Source organism: Sus scrofa, chromosome 17, assembly GCF_054392235.1.
Source record: "Sus scrofa isolate SSC_HxYL_T2T_F1_AM1 chromosome 17, Sscrofa_HxYL_maternal_Yorkshire_Landrace_v2.0, whole genome shotgun sequence".
NCBI lineage: Eukaryota > Metazoa > Chordata > Mammalia > Artiodactyla > Suidae > Sus > Sus scrofa.
Window position 1 is genome coordinate 10,925,178 of NC_139399.1, and position 24,056 is coordinate 10,949,233.

A 24,056-nucleotide genomic window follows, 5' to 3' on the forward strand; every position below is an offset into this window, starting at 1 on the left:
AATCCTCCCTGCCTTCACTACAGTGCTGGATTTATTTTTCTGGCTGCACCCACTACAGAAGTTCCTAGGCCAGGTAGTGAACTAGAGCCACGGCATCGATTGGACCAGCTGAAGTGACAATGCCAGACCCTTATCTCACTGAGCCACATGGGAACTCTGGTTCTAGACTGCTGTTGGATCCATGTAGCTATAGTACAACTGGATTTTCCAAAATTCTCTCTCTGCTATGTAGTTCTGGTTTGTCATGGAACACCAAAGCCATTTTGCATGGGGTTGGGAAATTGAGAGTTTAGCAGCAGCCATAGTCCTTTCTAGGCTCAGAAAGTTGCTGCAGGGCAGCAGGGCACCCACACAGCACACACCAATGGTTCTGCTCCCCTGACCGACCTGGTTTGTGGGACAGCAGAGCCTGTAGCTCCTGAACTTCCCTCTGGGGCCTCCTGCGGTGTCTCGCCCACCTCAGCCAGGTGTTATGTTGAGTTCCACCATAAGTTCATCACCTTCCACCGCAGGCCACCTGGGGCAGGAGTAAGACACTAATGCAGGTTTCAGCTCACCTATGTGGATTCCTTGTTCCCCCTCCCAGTTCATGTCCATCTTCCCTCCTAAACAGCCATCTCCTGATTGCAGACTCAGCATCAGGCAAAAAAACAACAGACTTGCCTTGACTACTTAGCAACCACAATCCACTATTGTGTCCTTCTTTCCCTTACCTTTTTTCTACTTTCCTTCCTTCCTTACTTCCTCCTTTTCTTAACCAGATCACAGATCACTACTTCCTAAAGGAGTGAAGGCAACCCCTTATTCCAAAGTAAATCAAGCCCTAATATAACTGGCACAGTTCAATTCTTTTCTAGACTGGCCTGGCTTTAGTAGATTATTTCAATTACAAAAATGGCCTTTCAAATTATTAGTTTTAAAGATACAAATGTCTATGCCTAAGCAGAAAATCAGTCTCCATATACCCTATAGCAATATAAATTTCACAGCGCATCACACTGATCTCAGACATCTCATACAGGCTGATAATGCAAAGGACTCTTTTTAATAGCATCTGTGTACCATGTGAGGGAGATACCTGGATGCAGAATTGAGGACAGAGAATTAATAACTAGTTAAAAGTAGAGAGAACCAGGGTTTGAGACAGTCTGTCTAGATTCAGAGTTCATTCTCTTAATCACAAAATTACACTGGTGGGGAAAATCACCTATGTTCAACAAACAGAAGTATATGCCACGGTAAAAGTACATTTTCAGCAGGCCATCTCCAATCATTCCAGTTCCAAGACAACATTTTTTGCTTTTGAAAATGAGAGGGCAGGGAGTCTACCATCTTGTTACTATTTGTGAGGTGAGACTTCTGGAGATGAAAAAATGCTTAAACCCACGCTTTCGCTTATTACCATTAAGGAAGGACTGATAGAGTCATTCTGTATTAGTACTATTTTTAATCACATGTACCTCTAAGTTCAGTTTAGGAAACCTGAAAATTGTGTTTCTCAGTACTGGGATTAGATTCAGCTGAACTTTAAAAGCAATCACTGGTCTTTCTACCTGTATACTGAGACAGCAGGGCACAGTCTTTTGGTTCCAGGTTGAACTTGGTACTACTTTGCTATGCTCAGCGTCATCAGCCCTCTAGGGCTGAAGATGCTGTTCTTTCTGGTTATAAATATGGACTCACTTCACTTCACGAAAGACTCCAAAGAAGGGTCATCGAAACTTTCTTCTGTACCCATAATATTTGCATTCTGTTAATTAAGATGGAGTAAGAAGAGAAATTTATCTTTTAAACAGTGTCCTAGAATTTACCATGCATAACGAATTGAGCTCCATGTTGAAACTGACTTTCTTTTTTGATTCACTAATTATTTTGATGCATATAGCGATGATGAGTCTGTGCTTTCTCTCATATGTCTTGCTTTCGACTAACTTTATGACTCAGTAAAACAAAAAACACTGGAGTCCCTGTTGTGTGGCACACAGGATTAAAAACCCAACTAGGATCCATGAGGTTGCAGGTTCCATCTCTGGCCTTGCTAACCAGGTTAAAGATCCAGCTTTGCCGTGAGCCCTGGGGTAGGTCACAGATATAGCTTGGATCCTGTGTTGCTGTGGCTGTGGCATAAGCCTGAAACTGCAGCTCCAATTCAAACCCTAGCCTGGAAACTTCCATATATCTCAGGTGTGGCCCTAAAAAGAAAAATGAAATAAAAAAACCAACTGTCAGTACATGACCATGTCAAATAAACATGTTATTAGCCATGTTACTAATAACCACATTACTATATGAGCAGGTGAAACCTGATAATTCTCCATCATGGCCAAAACATATCATGAACACAGCTATCTAACAGCCAAGTTATTGCACAGAGAACTTGATAATTGAAAAAGATTTCTTCTTTGAAAATGTATATGAATTGGAGATTTTGTAAACATGGCACAAAAGAAAACCTTCTTTCTATCATTATTCAAAAAGTAATTACATTAAAATCCATGAAATAGATTACAAAGAAGACAAAAAAATGACAAAAAATTGTAATCTTGCTGTAAAATTCACATTTCAGCCAATGTTTAGAATGTGTTTCCATTTTGACACCTGTAATCTAGAAGTCTTAAACTTCAGTATATTCAATTCAATACATAAGTAATTATATTAGAAAATTCCATTTAAAAACCAAGTGAAGTTAAAAATGGCTCAAGGAGTTCCCTTCGTGGCTCAGCAATTAACGAACCCAACTAGGATCCATGAGGAGGTAGGTTTGATCCCTGGCATCGCTCAGTGGGTTAAGGCTCCAGCATTGTCATGAGCTGTGGTATAGGTGCAGACGTGGCTCAGATCCACGTTGTTGTGGCTGTGGCATAGGCCAGCAGCTGTACCTGCAATTCAGCACCTAGCCTGGTAACTTCCATATGCCACAGGTACGGTTCTAAAAAGAAAAAAAAAAAGGTTCAAATATAGACCTTAGCAAGGATTAAGGTGATTGATGTTTATCCAGTGATATATTTATATTCATTTATTTATTTTAAATTTTGTTTCTTTTTGGCTGCCCTCAAGGTGGCATGCAAAAATTCCAGGACCAGGGATCAAATCCATGCTACAACAGTGGCAACACAGTATGCTTAACCCGCTGCACCACCTGGGGACTCCACAATGATTTTTAAATAGTCTCTTTCTTTAGACAATATTCTTAGTCTGTTAAATGTTCAATAAACTTGTTTTAATGAAGCAAAATAATAAAAATCATTTTGCAACAATTTCATAAATGTGAATGAAAATACGATACATTATGTAGTGCAGGTGACTCCAGCATCTTCAGCATGTGAACAGGTTCTCACACCCCACTGTCTAATATTACATTCTTCAATAGATGATTCTCTCCCAAAACAAAACACATCATTCAGCCATATTGGACCAGTACCTGCAAAAATCAGATACATTGTTACCAATAACTGTAGTGTTTCTGTCAGAGTGACAGAGCCATTAATTTATTCACTAATTTAACAAATATGTGACCATTGTCTACATACAAGTTCTGTGCTCTGTATTAAGATCCAAAAATTAATCCCCCTGCTCCAGAAAATTTTATATTCTGTCAGTGTGTAAACAACTAAAACATAAAGTAATATGAGCCATAACAAAGGTATATACACAGTTCTATGAAATCATAGATGAAAGAATGATTGGTTTTCTCTGAGGACTTAATAGTTTTATTTTTAAAAAACAAGGAAGGAAATAAGCTTTAATAATAATTGACATATACCAAGACCTAGTGATCTAAGTGTATCTGTAAGTGACAAATATGGAACATAAGTGATTCTGGAGTTCTTTTTTTAGCTTCTAGTGTATTTCAGTTCACATGTGTCTGGTTTTCCAAATATATTATCTTTTTTTTTTTTTTTTTTTTTTTTGTCTTTTTGCTATTTATTGGGCCGCTCCTGCGGCATATGGAGGTTCCCAGGCTAGGGGTCTAATCGGAGCTGTAGCCACTGGCCTACACCAGAGCCACAGCAACGTGGGATCCAAGCCACGTCTGCAACCTACACCACAGCTCACGGCAACGCTGGATCGTTAACCCACTGAGCAAGGCCAGGGATCGAACCCTCAACCTCATGGTTCCTAGTCGGATTGGTTAACCACTGCGCCACGACGGGAACTCCTATTATCTATTTTTAATTAAACTGAGTCTAATACAATCAGCAAAGGGCTTACAAAATATCCTGCAAGAAGACCATAGACTATTAATTGCAAACACAAGCAAACAAGAAAATGGCAGAGCTAATGCTTATTCTTTGTCAGACACATTAGCAGGAAAAACAAGGTCTGTCAGCTGTACCTAGCTGTCAGCCTTTTAGCAGATAATCAACTAAATAAACTGCACCACCACTTTCAAGATAAGGGCATTATTTTATCATTGAATAAGAAAACACTGTTTTTCTGAAAGGAATTCATGGCAAGTAAAGATAACTTTAAAATGAAAGTTTGGAAATGTTTTTCTGGTATTCTCTAAAGATTTTCTAAGTGCATATATAAAAGTTCTTTCTTTCATACTTAAGGCATTGGGGAACAGAACCTTCAAAACACTTCTGAATGAATGATTTCATTAGGTCTTGTTAAATATATAATATTGCAAACCTCCTACTGAGTTCTCAAGAATATTTAATGACATTAAGAAACTGATGATTTAGCAGTGAAATTTCAATAAGCACCTTTACAAAACTGGTGGATGGCAAATAAATATCTTAATATTGTCAGCATAATCAACAATGTATTTTTTCTACTTGGAACAATTTGATATTAAAAGTTCTCTTTTCAGTCATAAGAACTATACAAAGCATATTTAGAAATAAATTTAAAACTTAGAAACAGATTTTATGAATCTCTCAAAGGTAAATGAAGACTCATTTTTTAAAGAGGCATATATAATGGCACATATAACTATGTCACTCATACGGATTTTTCAAATGCTCTGTGAGTTCAATAGATAAACTAACAATACATGCATGGCTAATAATGTGTATAATTGCATAGTAGTATGTGCCTATAATATGTGAATAAATTAGCAGATATTGGACATTTTATAATCACAATGTGGATAACATTTCACTGAACCTTAAAAAGTGAATGGAGGTCGTCCATGCATCAAAAACAAGTCATTCAATACAGTGGGAGCAGCATGAAAATTCTTGATGATTACAATAGGTAATATCTCCTGGCATCTAAAACACAATGCATATTAATGAGGGGAATAGGAGTCTTTGGGAAGGTTGGAGAGAAAGTTAAGACCGTACTATACAAATTTTTAAATTTTATACTGTGAGTCACCAAAAGAAATAACATCATCAGAACTATATTTTAGAATTGTATGTCTGGCAGAAATGTGGAAGCTGGAGTGAAGAAGAAAAAAAAAAAAATCTGTAAGCCAAAAGAACAGTTAATAGGATGTTTATATAGACATTTTCTGTGGAGACTCATGTTTTTATTTACTCTTAGAATGAAGAAAATTGTGATTTCCACATTCAAATAAATAGATGCATTCGCTTAATTTTTAAATAATTTGTGTCTTCACTAGAAATATTCAAATACAAGACAGATCATATTTAGGTTTACATTATCAAGGTAACTGGGAATACTGTATTTTTCATTTCATATAATAGCAGTTAAATCATCAGAATCCAAACAATGTTTCTATTATACAAGTAAAGGTTTTCCTGGGCTGATGATTTATAAGAGTTGTAACCTGAAGATCTGTTTTCTGAAATGTTTGTAACAGTATCAAGTCTTTTCAACTTGAAATTTTAAGGCAGACAAAAAGGAAAAGATTAGGGGGATATGATCTCAAAGTCAGAATGCTTGCCAGGAACACTTTTTGGCTTTCAAATCCCCCTAATGTGTTTGTGTTTGTATGTATGGCATGTTTGTGTATATGTGTTTATTTTAAATATATAAAGTCTACATGAATTTGTGAAAGCCCCAAAGGGCTACTCAAAAACATAGGCAATAAAAAAGGACAAAATAATGCCATTTGCAGCAACATGATGGAACTAGAGACTCCCATACTGAATGAAGTCAGGAAGAGAAAGACCCCATAAGATATCACTTATATGTGGAGTCTAGAATATGGCACAACTGATCTATCTACAAAACAGAAACAGATCATGAACATGGCAACAGACTTGTGTTTGCCAGGGGGAGGGGGAGGGTGTGGGATGGATTGGGAGTCTGGGGTTAGCAGATGCAAACTATTGCATTTGGAGTGGAGAAGCAATGAGATCCCGTTGTATAGCACAGGGAACTATATCCAATCACTTATGATGGAACATGATGGAGGATATTGTGAGAAAATGGATATATATATACATACAAATATATACATACATATATATGCATGTGTGTGTGTATAAAACTGGGTCACTATGCTGTACAGCAGAAATTGTTAGAACACGGTAAATAAACCACAATAAAAAAAATTTTTAAAAGCAACAAAAAACCATAGTCAAGTCATAATGATTGCACAAAAAGTAAAACCACCCCCATGCTAATATGGAAGGGGGCCAAGACAGTGGGACATTTATAAAATGTATGTATTACATTTATGAACATCTATAAATTGTATAAATAAACGCAAGTAAAACTTTTGGTGAAAGCCATGGCTCTGTTGTGACTGGGAGCACAAGAGAGTATGGATCCATGACCTCCGTGATCTCTGTACCCAGGGTGCTGTGATGCTTTCACTTTACATTTTGTAGCTAGAGTCACTAGATTTTTATCTCAGCAGTGCAGTTTTCTATTCCAGGAAAAGGGAATGAAGAGTGAGAATTCTCTCAATGGCTGATGCATCCCAAAGGGCCCCCCACAGGGGCACCACAAGATTGGCATCATTTCGTCAGTGTGCTAAATCGTGAACATGAGTTTTAGAAAACACGGTCAAGGAGTTCAGGAACATTAGAATGCCAACGCTGTAGGGATAAGAAAGAACATTTATGCCCACTCTTTTAAGAATTAATTATGTGGCAGAGAACATTCAAAGTACTTTTGAGCTGTTATTGTATTCTCAAACAACTTTAAAAAGTTAATAAATGCCATTAAGCTGTCATTATACTGTTGAGGAAAGTGAAAATCAGAGAATACATAACTTTGCCCAAGGTCACATAGTTCATGCATGATGAAGCCGGTTTTCCCACCAGGCGTCTGCCTAATGCCAGTGTCTTTAATTAGAGACTTACTGCAATCACCTACATTATTAGATTCGGTCATTTAACCAACCTCTTTTGAGTGCCTACGTGAGTGAAAAAAAAAGTCAGAATCCATTCCCTCATGAACTGACCTTCTAGGGAAGACTTCTGTTTTACGTAAATGTCGCAAATGAGGTCAAATGTAATTAGCGGCAAAGCTGATTCTTGTATTCAGAACCCTTAACTCATATTCTAGTCCTTTTTCTCACCAAGAACATATGCATGTGATAAATATATTTCATCATATTTCATCTGGTCTCTTGCTACATGGAAAAGATTCAGACACAGTGAAAATACTAAGTATTTTCACATATAATTTTAAAAATTTACTTCTAATAACTTTGTAACATATTGGCAATTATTTCCATTTGACAGGTAAATAATATAAGGCTCAGAAAGGATGCATGTGTTTCTCAAAATAATGAGAGAACAGAGTCAAGCAAAAGAACTCGATGATATTTAAAACTTGGCACTATTCATTGACTACAAAAGAGGCTAAATAGAGTTATAAAAATAATTTTCAAAGATTTGCTGTTTTATTTTTATATTAATATATTCAAAACTATTGAGCCCAAGGAAAAAATTTAATACTCACTTCCCATCTCCTTCCAAATTGATTTCTGCATTAAAAACTAAGGCAAAGGTAGCATAAAATTAATAAAATGTTCTCTTCATGTGCACCTCAAAGATTAAAAAACGGATCTGTTTTTTATTTCTTTAGGTAATAACTGTTACTCAAGGATTTTTGTTGTTGCTGCTGTCATTATTATTTTTTTCCTCTAAGCTCTCCTTATCAGGATTGGAAACCTATGCAAGATTGATGTATATATTTTAGATATATTTTTATTCTGTCCTTTTTATCATCCATTTATCTATCTACCAAGCCCCCTATATATCTACAATTCCTTTTATAATTGAAGTCTGTAAAAAGAGGACAAATTGACCGATTTTGCATTTTTTTTTTCCTGTCTTTTTGCCATTTCTTGGGCCGGCCGCTCCCGCAGCATATGGAGGTTCCCAGGATATGGGTCGAATCAGAGCTGTAGCTGCCAGCCTACACCAGAGCCATAGCAACGCAGGATCCGAGCCGCGTCTGCAAACTACACCACAGCTCACGGCAATACCGGATCATTAACCCACTGAGCAAGGGCAGGGATCGAACCCGAAACCTCATGGTTCCTAGTCGGATTCTTTAACCACTGTGCCACGACGAGAACTCCTGATTTTGTATTTCTAAAAGCAGACAATAATAATCACGTTGTCCATGGCTTCTGGATTTTCACAAGCTTGGTTTGTGATGCTGCCGAGTATGCTTGACAGATAACATTTCCTCTTAAACTCTCTTTTTAAAAGACAAATATTGGATTTCTTACTGTGTCTCATTGGTACCAAACCCAACTAGTATTCATGAGGACGCAGGTTCGATCCTTAGCCTCACTCAGTAGGTTAAGGATCCATTATTGCCGTGAGCTGCAGGGTAGGTCGCAGATGCAGTTTGGCTGCTGCATTGCTGTGGCTGTGTACGCCAGCAGCTGCAGCTCTAATTGGACCCCTAGCCTGGGATCTTACATATGCCAAAGGTGTGGCCCTGGAAATCAAAAATGTAAAATAAGATAAAAGGCAAATGTTGAATTTCTTTGAGGAAACTGAGTTTCTTTTATCTTCAGGAACCACTGCTTTTATTAAAAAAAAAAAAAGTAATTATATCTCAAACATTAGCCAGATATATAGTGACATGATGAGATTTGAGATTACCTTCTGAATAGATAAGTGGAGAAGCAAAAATCGCTAATGGTTAAAGTCTCTGAATGAATTTTAATTAAATCCAGTCAGGGCTGGGTGACACGCATTTATATCACTTTTTAGACTTCTAGGTAGGAAGTGCTTTGTCAACAGCTTCTTTTAGAAAAGCATCATGGGGTTTTTTGGATCAACGTTAAAAGTGAAATGGAAATCAGAATAGAGAATTGATAAACTTAAGACTATAGTTCTAGATTCTAGTTTTGCAGTTCTGAAGAAGCCACTCATTTTCCCTGTTTTATTATATGTGCAGACTGGAAGAGTGAGGCTCAAATAAGACCGCACTTACTTTTAAAATTCTATGATTCTAAGGAAGCAAGCTCTTTAGAAATTAAGTTCTTAAGGTTAAAGAACTTGGGAGGACATTCTGTCTAGTGGAGAGACAAATTACAGAATAAATGTGACTTCTGCCACAACCACCATAATAGGTGTATAAATGTGGGCAAGTTTTGTGACAGTTTTGTCAGCTTTAGTTTTTCTCCGGAAAATGGGTGTATAATTTCTATTTCTCACAGGAACTGTGAGCACTAAATGGGACCATGCAGTCAATACTTGATGAACAATATTATTCCATATTTAGTATTTATTGTCTTTGTTACCATAAGTAACAAAACAGATAAATTAAGAACCATAAAAACTCCATTTCAAGTTCTATAATACCCAACATCTAAACATTTACATTTTAAAACTTCCAGTGTGTAGGAAGCAGTACATAAGAATTGGCGTTCTGACTTTTGATATATTTTATCTTTGAGGAGTTCCCATTGTAGACTGATGGAAATGAATCTGATTAGCATCCAGGAGGACACAGGTCAGTCCCTGGCCTTGCTCAGTGGGTTAAGGATCTGGGTTGCCATGAGCTATTGTGTAGGTCACAGACGAGGCTCAGATCTGGCATTACTGTGGCTCTGGTGCAGGCCAGCACCTGTAGCTCCGATTCAACCCCCAGCCTGGGAACCTCCATATGCCATGGGTGTGGCACTAAATAAATAACAACAAAAAATGATAACAATAACAAATAAAATAAGATATATTTTACCTTTACATTGCTTTTACTCCCAATCACTAAAGATAGTTCAGAGACAGTTATTAGTATTATTATTATTTTTAGGGCCACACCTGTGGCATATGGAAGTTCCCAGACTAGGCATTGAATCAGAGCAGCAGCTGCTGGCCTATACCACAGCCACAGCAACGTGAGATCTTTAACCCCCTGAGAGAGGCCATGGATCAAACCTGCATCCTTGATACTAGTTGGGTTCGCTACCACTGAGCCACATGGGAACTCCCCAGAGTTATATTTTTGATCTCCTTCAGTTTATTCTTATAATTTTTAAAACCGCACTCAGAAAATAGATTATGGAATGTGAAAGGAGTAATGAATAAAATATAGTGTTTATGTTTAGAATTTCCTTTTGTTTCTGTTTTAAGTTTGGAGTTTTACCACCAAATCCCATAAACTTAGGAGAAGATGGGACTCCAGGTCCAGTTCTTACATCCTGCATCAGCATACAGGCTCAGAAATGCCCATAGCAAAGGCCAGGAGTACCACCATGTCTGATAAAGCTCATCTAAGTTGGCTAAGAGAGACCACTGGGTAAGAGATTGCAAAGCTTGCATAGGGAAAGAAGCAAAGGGGCTTACTCCCTATTCCTGCTCCATATCTTGGCAAGCACCAGAAACTTCTCAGAGCTTCCTTAATTTAACCTTTTTGACTACTCAGGAAAAAGAAAGAACATTCCGTTTTGTGCAAAAGGTGCATCCAGATGAAAGAACCCATTTAAAGGAGCATGCTTTAAGCTTTGTTCCTATAAATCATTTTGCTTGCAGCTGCAAAGCTAATTGTTCTTAAAGCTAATAAGGATTATCTCTGGTAAGCCAGGTTTGCTATTTTAAAGTCAGAAGGAAGAAAAAAAAAGGAGAGGGGGAGACCGTGTCCAGAAAACTGTATTGTTTCTCTAATGGGAGAATTATACAAAGGAGATAAATTTAAACTTTTCGTATTTCATTTTGATAATAATGTACAACATAGTATTAATATGATTCTTGTTACTTTTGTAAGAGAATGAATGACACATAATTAAAATTCTAATGCATCTTTCTCCTCTTTCTTTTACTCCTCCACTCACATTTCTAAGTTTCCTTTCCAGTCTCTGTTCTGCATTCAAAATTGCTTTTCCTTTGCCCCCTGAGTCAAGGTATAAATTTAAGGTGAAGTGGAAAAAGGAGGAGGAGATTAAACAGTTATACGTAACAAGGTGGTTTACCATGCCTAATCCAAAAACAGTTTACGATGAAAGTTCGTTTTTTGTTTTGTCTTGTTTTTTATTTGTGTATGTGTGTCTTTTTAGGGCTGCACGCATGGCATATGGAGGTTCCCAGGCTAGGGGTCAAATCAGAGCTATAGCTGCTGGTCTACGCCACAGCCACAGCAACATGGGACCCCAGCTGCATCTGCAACCTACACCACAGCTCACAGGCAACGCTGGATCCTTAACTCACTGAGCAAGGCCAGGGATGGAATCTGTGTTCTCATGGATACTAGTTGGGTTTGTTAACCACTGAGCTAGGTCAGGAACTCTGCAAGCCTGTTTTTTAAAATGAAAAGCCGATCACATTTACTATCAGATTCTTTTTCTCAGGAACAAATCAGTTCTATTCTTTCTCCCAGCTCATCTTGCTTTATTATTTTAAAATTCTCAAAACCAGTCTTCGATTGTTTGGGACCGAGCTCTAGCTGGAGAGTGAAAACAAAAACCATGGTGCCTGTGGACTCAAGGGGGAAATTAGGAGCGCTGTTACACAGAACACATCTTAGATCATACCCCCTGCATGGTGGAAAAACACAGTCTTCTTTATGAGCCTTGGAACATCGCTAATGTCACTATAGGATACAGCGCCAATCAGACTTTCCTACCTTTCCAAGAGGATGGCAAATCAACTTGTAGTTCTACAGTTGGCATGTTGCTACCTGTGATTGTTGCTGCGCTGGAACAACGCTAGGAGTCAGGCTTTGCATTGGGCACTTTCTATATGCCAGTTCATTGAAGATTCAAAATAAATCAGCTGGGTTGTTATGGTTATTCTCATTTTATTGGAAAGCAAACAGAAACTCTGAGGCCTAAGTATCAGGGCTAAGGTTTCTACACCTATCTCCTTAGTTTAAAAAACGTTGAATCTCTCCAATTCACTTCACTAGGCACTGGAAAATGTGAGAGGAAAAAGCAAAATTCTGATCTATCTCATTTTATTCTAATAAAACTCTACTCTCATGTATAGAATCTCCAGTGAATATAAACACTCAGGCTCACTGAAAATGGACCCTCCTCTCAGAAAAATAGTCAATTATATGCAGAAAGCTCAAGGAACTGTCTCCGTCTAGCCAAATAAGTCATTTCACATGAGCCTTAACTACTGTTTCCTATTTAAATCATAAGCATGTTTCTTTGGCCAGGATTTCAGAATACTTATTTTCTTCCTTTCTTACCAGTGCTTTAGACTAGAAATCCCAAGAGGTATAAGCAAAAATGAATAAAAGCTGTGGGGAAAAGAATATTTTACTTGTGAGACCAGACCTTTAACTTAATGGAATCTTAAGATAATAGCCTCCCCCTGTGTGTTTACCATCTAGGTTTGAAGTCTCAATGGAAGAACACCTTTCAAGGCCACAGCAAGGCTTCATATTCAGACAAGGAATAGAGCTGGGGTATAACGTCTTATTCACTTTGCTATCTCATATTGTATTTTACCCAACCTCACTGGTTTCCTCTGATTTAAGGTACATGTACTACTGCCGTTGCTCTGAATTCGGTTTTCTCTTTGTCATAGATTGAAAGTTAACTTTAAGCTATAAGAGACTAGCAAAGTGGACTCTTGGGTTTGTTTCTTAAAGATATAAACCTAAATGCATACTTTTTAATTCCTTGGCTAATGGAAGCTGAAAAATAACTCAACTTATGGCAAAATATTTTAGTGTATTTTTCTCTTTTGAGATTGCAGGATTCTGCTAGTCCATGTTGATTAAATCACCTGGACAATTGGCAAACTATATTTCATTTTGTCTGCAAAGGCATGTCCTAAGAATTTAAACCATCCATGCTGTTGTTTCTAAGGCTGAAGAACTCATAACCATCTACCAGGTAAGTCACCATGGGTCAGAATTGCATGCTTTCTATTGGAACTGCACCTGTGTACCTCAGAGTTGCTAACTGCTACTTGGAATGTTTTATAAAATTGTGTATTTAAAATAAATGGCCTTTCATGCTATGGATCTTAGTTACTGTAGAAATGGATTCCGTCCCCATACAACACTGTGCAAACTCAGATTGGCAGTTTTGTCTTGCTAAACAATTAACTGATTCACTCACTGGTGACTAAGAGTTGGGGATTTTCTTCTTTTCCCCTTCTCTGGGGGAAAAAAAAAAAATCTATCTGACCGATGTTTAAAACATTTCACTTTAGGAGGTAAATTTTACAGGTGCAAGGATGACTTTGGCCCCACGCTTTTCAAGTTGGGGAAGATATTCTGAAAGTGTGAAAGAAATGGAAAATTTGGAAATTCCAAAGATCTATTTGGAATATTATAGATATTTTCTGCTTCCTTTATTTCTTCTGCTGAATACTTTCGGAGTTCCTGTTGTGGCTCGGTGGATTAAAAACCTGACATAGTGTTGGTAAGGATGTGGGTTCTATCCCTGGCCTCACCTAGTATGTTAAGGATATGGTTTTGCTGCAAGCAAGCTGCAGTGTAGGTCACAGTTGCAGCTTGGACTCTCATTGTTGCTGTGGCTATGGCATAGGTGTGCAGCTGCAGCTCAGATTTGACACCTAGCACAGAAATTTCCATATGCTGCAGGTGCAGCCTTAAAAAAAACAGTAAGTAACTTTAAGACACAAATTAAAAACTGGTGGCTAGGGGCTAAACCTGGGTGTAGACACTTTCAACATCATCATTCTCTTTTGTCTTATATTTAGCTTCTTTATGAAATTAAATTATCTTTCTGACTTCTAAAGATTTTAGACCCTGGATCCATCCTTAAATTCATCTCCTAAATATGATAAAATTAATTCACTTATGTAGAGGAATAAAGGATATAATTATGGGCTATTATTCATACTATTTATATGTTTAGCACGATGCCTGGCACATAGTTATTACTCAATATATTTTAGCACAATAGTACTTAATACATAATGATACTAAGAAGCCCATTTTATCCAGTTTAGTCTTTTGATACAACCTGACAAACTCCAGTATTTAATTAGTATACATAAGATTATCTGGTAATACTACCATTTTAGTAGTATTTTAGTACTATTTTAGTAATATTTAAAATACTACTACTTTATCTTTATAATTTGGCACACAATGTCCTACTGCTTATATCAATCTAGAAGAATAACACAAAATAAAGACGATCAATTTTTTTTTTTTTTTTGGTTAACATCAACTTCAGAGACACCAATTATTTATCTCATATGGACAATAGAATAAACAAACAGGAAATAGTGACTTTAAAATTCTAGTTTACATATATATGGCTACTTTTTTCTAGTCAGTAATTCAGAATTGAAGTACTCATATATATTTAATTATACATAAAAACTATTTTAGGTTGCAGACTTAAAAAAAATGAGGCAGTAAAAACATCATGAGTAAACACTCAAATATTTTGTCCCCTACAAATTTTTTTCCTAGCTCTTAAAAGATGTACATTCATAGGAGTGCCCATTGTGGCTCAGCAGGTTAAGAACCCTACTAGCATCCATGAGGATGCGGGATCCCTGGCCCTGCTCAGTGGGTTAAGGATCCAGCATTGCTGAGAGCTGTGGTTTAAGTCACAGATGTGGATTGGATCTGTCGTTGCTGTGGCTGCGGTGTAGTCTGGCAGCTGCAGCTCCAATTTGACCCCTAGCCTGGGAACTCCCATATGCCATAGGGGAGGCACTTAAAAAAAAAAAAAAAAAAAAAAAGCTATACATTCATAGAACAGAATTCTGAGTCATCCAGATGAAAATACACAAATATACATGTAGCAGAGGAATTATTCAACTGAGGGAAAATAGGGGGGAATTGCTCTCTTCCTTTATTTCCCATCACATTCTCTTTTTATTTTTTTATTTTTTTTGGTCTTCTTGCTATTTCTTGGGCCGCTCCTGCGGCATATGGAGGTACCCAGGCTAGGGGTTGAATCGGAGCTGTAGCCACCGGCCTACGCCAGAGCCACAGCAACGCGGGATCCGAGCCGCGTCTACAACCTACACCACAGCTCACGGCAACGCCGGATCGTTAACCCACTGAGCAAGTGCAGGGACCGAACCCGCAACCTCATGGTTCCTAGTCGGATTCGTTAACCACTGCGCCACGACGGGAACTCCCCCATCACATTCTTTAAAGGAGAAGTCGTCATAATTAGTAGGCATAAAAAGCACAACATATGATTGCTTCTTTCTCTTTCATGGTTTTTCACTGTACATTCAGAAAATGGGTGCTCTGTCACAGAGGAATACTATATCTCAATCCTGTGTGATGTGACTAGGAGATAAATACAGAAGGTGGCATCCATCTCTCCAGTTCCACAGAAGAGAGAATGAGGGCATATATGAACCTGCCCAGACGCCCACAAGACCCAGATATGCCAACAAGTCATGCCTCGTCTATAATTCACCATCCCTATTTCTATTGTTCTAGCTTTTCCAGTCACTTTCTATATTTTCCTCAGTTATATTCTGACTGAGTATAAATTAAATTTGGACATTAGGAGTTGGCTGAGAGCAATGTTTTTTGTTTGCTGTTGTTGTTTTGTTTTGTTTTGTTTTTTGCCTCACCCACAGCATGCAGAAGTTCCCAGGCCAGGGATCAAATATCAGATTTTTTTTTTTTTTTTTTTGGTCTTTTTGTGATTTCTTGGGCCGCTCCGCGGCATATGGAGGTTCCCAGGCTAGGGCTCTAACCGGAGCTGTAGCCACCAGCCTACACCACAACCACAGCAACGTGGGATCCGAGCCACGTCTGCAACCTACACCACAGCTCACGGCAACGCCGGATCGTTAACCCACTGAGCAAGGCCAGGGATCAAACCTGCAACCTTATGGTTCCTTGTCGGATTCGCTAACCATTGAGCCACGACGGGAACTCCCAAATACCAGATTCTTAACCCACTGAGTCACCAGGGAACTCCAAGAGCAACTTTGGAAAAAAAAAAAATCCCTTTAAAAAAAAATTTCTTGCTTTTCATTTCTACTTTCTAGGAAAGGCCTTTAAAAAATATCCTATTTCTTATTCTATATGTTCTTGTCTCTACTTTATTGTATATATTGTAGAATGCCTACATTTCATTAAAAAAAATTACCTGCTCCAAAGTAAGCTTGTTTATGCACATTTTTAACACCCTGGTATCCCAAACTCCTGCAGATGACCAGTCCACCACGCAATTCCCAGCGGTCATCACAAACTGTACCCCACTGGCCATCATGGAAAATTTCCACTCTGCCTTCGTGAGGGCCACTACCACCAACCAGACGAACTGTTTTAGATGGTTCTGTAATAGAAATATATGAGGGTTAATATTATATGCATTCATATATATTATATATATAATTTTATACATATAAAATATATATACTGACTACACACACGTCCACATACATATGTGTGTGTATCTTTATAATGCTTTTGTTTAAAAGCTTTTTAGCGCATTTCCAATAAGTTCAATTATTGGAATAAATATTACACTTTCTAGCACCACCTTTTGGTAAAGAGTTCAATTGCAAATATTGCATCGCTCAAATCTGAAGAGCAAAATCTATGCAGTTTGCTTTAACAGTTATATAGTTACATCAGAATACACCAAGGACTATGTTCCAGTGACTTTACATTTTAATGGCTACAAGTTTGTTAGATTTTTCATACTATTTTAAAAAATATAACAAAACGATTGTTTTCTTGACACATTAACCCATAAATTGGAACACTTCCAGTGACTTTCAATGATATAGGAGGTGGAGAAGATATTTTATAATAGTATAAACACAAAAGTATATGACCAAGTATTCTGTCCTTTAGCAAGAATAACGAGATAACTATAGTGACAACATTAATTTAGAAACAGCAAGAATAGTCCTTGTCATAAGGCCTCTGGATTTTGTTCCAAAGTTATCTTACTTGTTTTGAAAAGGGATAAGGAGATAGAAGTAACACAATTTTTGTGTATTTTGAGCAATCACTAAAGCAGTACACTTTGGGAAGAAACACACTGTGTTTTCAAAGGTAAAAGTAATTTTGCTCTACAATGTCTAAGTAATCAAAATGGCCATATATTACGGTAAACTTTGATAAAAACTTGATCACATGCAGTGATTTATTTCAAAATGAAATGGCCCTTTCCCGTTTTTAAAACCAACATGCATTTTGAACTTAAGGACAGATGTAGTGTGTCACTGTAACTAGTATCAGTACAAAAATTTTCACTTGGAGCTAGATAATTTCTTTAAACAACTTGTACTAGTTTAGTAAGTATTTGTTTAAAAATCATTTGGCTGAAGAATCGAAAAAGGCAGAGACAGAAAATATTTTTAAAATTTTACTTAGTGCTAAATAAATATAACCATGTTTTCTAATAATAATAAAGCTCAGTGATAAACACAGTTCTAATTAATTACATCTTTCAAATGTAAATTTGAAGAATGCCATATTATAAAAAAGAAAGATGAATTGTTACAACAGAAATATTACTGTAATGTGAAAATGGAGATTTAGAGTATGGGTTTTCAGAGCTCAGTTAACTGAAGAGATATTCAGTAACTTTTTTTTTTCCTAATTGGAGTAAATTTTGTTGGGAAAATACTCCAACACGTAAAATAAATAAATAAACAAATAAACCATTCCTACAAACTTGATTGAACCGCTCAGAAACATAAAAACACAAACATGTGTTAACATATATATTACAATTATAATTATTTTCTTGATTCTTTTAAAATATAATTCAATGTTAAATACCGAATTAATGTAACAATGCCAAGTGCATAACCCATTTGTCACTTAATAAACATGAGTTACAAACCTTTTTAAAAAGGAAAATAATTCACTATTTCAGTATGCAAACCTCTAGTTACTCCGTAAAATACCCGCGTGACCTAATCATCCACTGTAAAAGCCTAAGAAAATAGGAAATAAAAAATCCAGGAATGGACTGCATAAATTGTAAAGTAGTAAAGCCATGTAATAGAAATTAGGGCCACTCCCAAATGTTTATTTTCATAGACATAAAAAACATCCAAGCAAATTTATCATGATGCAATGACAAAACAGACATCACATTCAAACATGTGGTTCTATGAGCTTGACTGTCTTATTGCCCAAGCAAGTGTACAAGAGTGTTCTCACTGTGTATTCTTTACCTCTTACCCATCAAAAAATTCTATTAAAGAGCCTGGCTTGTCCCGAAACAGAGGCTCTCAAACTTCAAGTATGTGTCTTAGGCAGCCAGGGCTGCTATTAAAAAAAAAAAAAAAAAAAAAAATTCCATAGACTGCATTTAACAACGTTTATTTCTCCACAGTTCCAAGAGCTGGAAAGTCCAAGATCAAGGTGCTGAGAGATGCAGGATTTGGCGTGACCAACTTCTTGGCTTGTGAATAGCTGCCTTCTTTCTGACTGTGGGCTCCTGTAGCCTTTCCTCAGCATGTGTTCATGGAAAAAAAAAAAAAAAAAGAGGTAGAGAACAAGCTCTCTGGTCTCCTCTTGTTAGGGTACTAATTCATTGCAAGGACCCTACCCTCGTGACCTCATCTAATCCTAATTACCTCCCGAAGAGCCCACCTCCAGATACCATCACATGGGCCTTCAGGGCTTTGACACATCAACAGAGGGAGGAGCATCACAGGTTGCTGGTCTCATGCCTAGAGTTTCTGACTAGGTCCTGAGTGAGACCTAAGACTTTGTACTCTTATAAGTTCCCAGGTGATGCTGATGCTGTTAATCCAGGAGCCACACTTTGCAAACCAGTAACCTAAATCACATTGCATATAGTATTTGAAATAGCTGCTGATGTTTTATATACGCCTTTGCCCTCATTTCTTCCAAAAAGAAGGGTTTGCCGATGTCTTCCAAAACCCCTAGGCTTCTGGGATTTTGAAGGGGAATGAGTCCCCCTATTTGAATGCTTTAGAGCCAGATATGTTTGAGCATGCCTATGCTTATCTCTCACCTAAATATTTTCAGTTATAAATCAGCTACTGATAGCTGACCACACTTTGCTGATCCCTGACCATCTCTGAACTGATAGAGTGAAAAGAAGCAGTCAATAGATTCATTCAAGTATCAGCATCACACATTCAACTACTCTGTTTTGGTGATGGAGAAAAGTTCATTTTATCACTTTGAACAGGCTCAACCATAACATGTTCTCTATAAAACAGCAGATCAGAATTTTCCCTGAATTTAGCCAACTCATCACTATGTGGATATAATTAATGCGTATGGTTTCTTTGGCGTCAAGCTAATTAGTCAGACAGATTGTTGTTTCCATTAGGAAATTTTTGCCTTGTACTTAAAGATTTCATTATTATGTATTTTCTTCTGGGTCACTGTCTTAATTATCCTCTTAACTTTATTAATGTAGGTTTTTCCAGATTCACATCAGATAAACAAAGATAATCTGACATTGTCTATGTGCCCACTGAATGACTCTGTATTAGTTATTACTTTGTAATTGGCTTAAAAAGAGAAATACAAATCAAAATGGAAATGACCACAGTGTTGCCTATGGAAACTGTGGATAAGATTGTAATTGATCTGGAACAGCTGAACCAAGACTTGAACCACCTCAGGACTCCAACTTTTATCCCAGAGTCTCTCTGTTAAGTTGCTTCATTCTTTCCTTTGATTGCAAGCTGAATACCTTTGTTCAGTGATAAGATAGGGCATGTAAGTTGACAACTCTTGAACTTATATTTAACAGTCTCTTTCTCAGTGACAGTTTTAAAATAGCCAGAGAAGTCCTCCTATGGCCTATTTTGGGCCAGATGCCCATCTATGGACTAAACAGCTTGGGTCAAAGACAGGGTCAGTTGTGTCAAATGGCATTTGTGGAGAAAGGGGGTGGGGGAGGAGAAAGCTGTTTCCTCCTTTAAGGTGAGTTTTGAGCAAAGACAGGGAGCCCAGTTCATAGAAGACATTTTAATAATCTTGACGTATTGATGGGTATTGATTACACTCTATTTAGTTCTTTTTCATATCCTTGACTGTAGGACATAACTGAAATTAAAAATCCAGTTGTTAGATAATCTGGATTTTAATTCTATCTCTGACACTGTATGAACTTATTAAAACATTCAACCTCTCTAGGACCAAATTTTCAAACTGTTAAATCAAGAAAATGATGTTTGCTCTTAGTTAAACTTATTTAAACACAACTTTTCAGTGCCAGGCATTTTCCTCAGTTCCAGGAATTATTTGAATAAAGCATGTACCTGGTCCTCAAGATTCAAGTAATTTTCAGGTATTATGAAAGTTAGAAAAATAGTTCATTCTTAGAGTATAAATGTAAAATTTTTAAAAGTTTTGGAAATTTACAGGTTTACATTTTATGGTGAAAGCATTAGAATGAATATATTATCTTGATATTAATCAACTTATTAATTACTTTTTTTTACTACTTCCCCTATTTAATCCTTATCCTTTCCAAAGAAGAGTTCTTAACCAGCTAGGATGAACTTTTGCAGATAGATGAAACCTAACCTATGGTAAGTGTATTTGACCTTAGTTATTTTCAAATATGATAAATTTTCCAAGAGACTTTTGGAAAGTAGCAGTGACCCAACAATGGCCCATAAGGCAATCCAAGCCTGTTGTCTATTTTGTAAATAAAGTTTTAGTGGAATGTAGCCACATCTGTTAGCATATATATTGTGTAGGGCTGCTTTTAGGCTACACAGCAGAGTTGAATAGTGTGATGGATGTGGGGCATGCAAAACAAAAATATTCGCAGAAAAAGCTTGCCAGCCACTGGTATAATTGAAAATGCAAGACTAGTAGGACAGAGGATTTTAGTAGGGAAAGTCCTTCCCTAGAATAATGTTGTGATTAATTTCAGTTTACTTCTCCAGTTTAACCCTTTGAAAATTTCTCCACCCCTCTCTTTGCTTTCTACACTTCAGTTGTATAATTACATTTCCCAAATAAACCTCACTCTCCTTTATTTCTGGGGCTTTGGTCCCTGTCTAGAAGGCTCCCTTAATTCCCCCATAGCACCTCGCACCCCCTACATCTCCCATTTTCTTCATTCTCAGCCAGGGGTTTGGATCCATTTCCCTTCTCAAGATTGCATAGCACCACTGACCCACAAAGCACAGCAAATGTGATTATTTTCTCCCTTAGACTAAGATCCTTAAATCTTTTTAGCACCTTACTGAATGAAGGTTTTCACTTAGTAGTCACTTGAAGAGTTATAGTATGAATGAATGAATAAATGAATGAATGAATTTGGAGCTCTGCATGATAAGTGAACTGCATTACTTGAGTGGATTAAATTGGCAAATGCTTAAAATATCAAACACTAAAAGAAATAAAACTTAACGTTTCACCTGTCTCTAGAGAGAATACAATTTACTGCCATTTCTATAGCAGTAAAGAAAATTGCAAAGGAAAGAATTATTTAACTGAGATAAACACGAGTCCTGTTGTGGGAAAAACAGCCTAGTTGTCCACTAAGAGCCCCCCAAGGTGGAATGGTCTGGTAGGGGGACTGAGCAGATGCCTCACCCATTCCAAAATCTGATTGTATAGGTTTAAAAAATTTATCTTAGTGGCGGACTAATGTTAAACAGACTCTTGAGACTAAATGTTAATTCAATTTAAAATCAGAAACGAAATTGCCTCAAAAAACTGGAATATTTTTAACTACTTGACGAGGCCATTTTCTCTCTGTGGGCAATCTGCACACAAGAAGTCAAGTCCCAATCAGTGATTTATTCATTTAATTAATTTATTAATTTACAATGAGTCACAGCAGTGAGATTTTTGCCTCTGGGACTGGCCCATGCTCTTTGGTTAACCCATTTTTCTTTATATATGTTAATATATTCTAGCAGGTTAGGTGATCTTACATCTCTGCTCTGATTCACTGCAGTTTAACTTTCTAAAGCAATCTTACTATTCTTATTTCGTAGGTTTGGAGGAAGAGTAGAGTACTGATAATTTCTATATATTTTTTAAAGTCTCTATGGAAAATAAAAATCACATATAAAATATGTATTACACAAATAGCTCATTTATATTTCTATGGCCATAAGATATCAAACAAAAACAATAGAGCAGATAATTTACAGAAAGCTTTCTAATTTAATCTGAGAAAATAACTTCAAATATAGTGAAAGTTCAGTGATTACTATTGTTTTCTTTACTGAAGGCTTATTTTTAAAGAAAGAAATAAAGCAAATATATTAAATAGCTCAGAGCAGAGGAATAGCTAAATTAATTATAGTACATATATTAGATGGATAGCTTTAGAGGCATTAAACATAACAAAAGAATCTTGTAGAAAATGGAAAAATACGATAATATAAAATTAAGTGACTATATTAACATTACTATTTCATTTTAAAATATCCCTAAATTTGATATATAAAAACACTGGAAGAAAGTATCCAAGTATATTGACAATAATTTTGTATATGGGACAGAAATTGAATACATAATATTTTTCTTATATTCTGTAATTATACTATTTTTTAAACTAAGATTAATTTAATTAAAATAAGTAGTAGCTATATATGCACTAATGCCTTTACTGTTTGAAAGGGTCCATGACTCAAGTAAAGCTGAAATTCATAAAACTGAGGGAAAGGACAAACTCAGAGTGAGAGATATTGTATAATGCTGTTTATATAAAATAACACAAAAAAACAGTACCATCTATTATATACACATATACACATATGTAGAAAACATATAAAAATAAAAATGGAAAGAAACATATAAACTCCCTGGTAAAAGTTTGTCCTGGAAAAGCAAGGGAGGCAGAGATAAATGGGGCTTCATTGTATTAGTTGATGTATTTCTTAAAAAACCTATACATGTAGTGAGGATAAAATGACAGCATCTCTAAACTCCAAGTGTGTGCATGACTCTTTATTAGCTATTTGCTGTAAATGTTCTTCCTTATTTTTTTTTTTTGTATTTGAAATACACTTTTAAAATATTTATAGGAATGTTGCTAGAGACATACATGAGCTCTAAACAAATTATAAAAGTGCTTCATAAGCAAGTTTTTCCATAAAAGTTAAATGACATTATGAATCTACTAAACTCACTTAGACAAAATTCTAACCTGAAAAAAGAAGTCAGGAAGAATGTGAGCTCTGGAGTGTCTTTGCATGTCTCCATTACTGCTACTTGAGTGGAAGTAAAGCACTAAAGTTAAAATGATGTTTGAAAAGGGCAGTTAATGCAATTATTAGTATATTGTTTACGTCATTGTCATGTTTTCTCTCTTTTTGTATCATTCATTGGAATTAGGATTTGGGATTAAATTTATTACTCAATGGAAACTCAAATGTTATATTTGAGTTCCAAATATGACAAAGAAAAGTTTTTTAAAAAAGTCTTGTTGCAAATTGACCTGGAAGTCTTTGCAAGATGGCAAAATTGCTCCAGAAAGGAAACTGACTTATTATTTAAGCTAAGACAATTAGCTTAATGAGGGATTTGGCTATGACAGAACAACCTGGATGTCAGATGTTTGGAGAGATTGGGAAAGTAATGTGAGAGATTTCAAATCTTTCTCTAGAAGTCAGAGGACACAAGTATTTTGGAAATTCTGAGACAGGGTAAAGAGGAGAAACTAAACAGGAAAGATTCCAGTGCAAAGGGAGTGTGCAAAGTACTTAGATGGCAGGGGAGAGATTAAAAAGAATGGCCAGTGAAGAAAACTGGGGTGTCTTACCTAGTTGGGAAGTACAAAACAGTGACATCTAAGGTCCACACTGAGGTTGTAGACTCTTAAGCTTAAATTTTTC

General features: G+C 36.6%; 1 protein-coding gene across 6 annotated transcripts in view; it reads right to left on the minus strand.

Annotated features, from left to right (window-relative positions):
- Positions 1-3,198: 3,198 nt before the first annotated feature.
- The window catches only part of MSR1 (macrophage scavenger receptor 1), a 79,845-nt gene continuing 58,987 nt past the window's right edge, over positions 3,199-24,056 (minus strand). For all 6 annotated transcript variants that reach the window (XR_014831770.1, XR_014831771.1, XM_005672637.4 and 3 more), the window contains 2 exon segments: positions 16,388-16,576; positions 3,199-3,421 (listed from right to left, as the gene is read on the minus strand). Coding sequence is in view for 4 of the 6 variants with exons in the window: in XM_005672637.4 (XP_005672694.3) it covers positions 3,288-3,421; positions 16,388-16,576 (323 nt within the window). In the remaining 2 variants the exon portion in view is untranslated.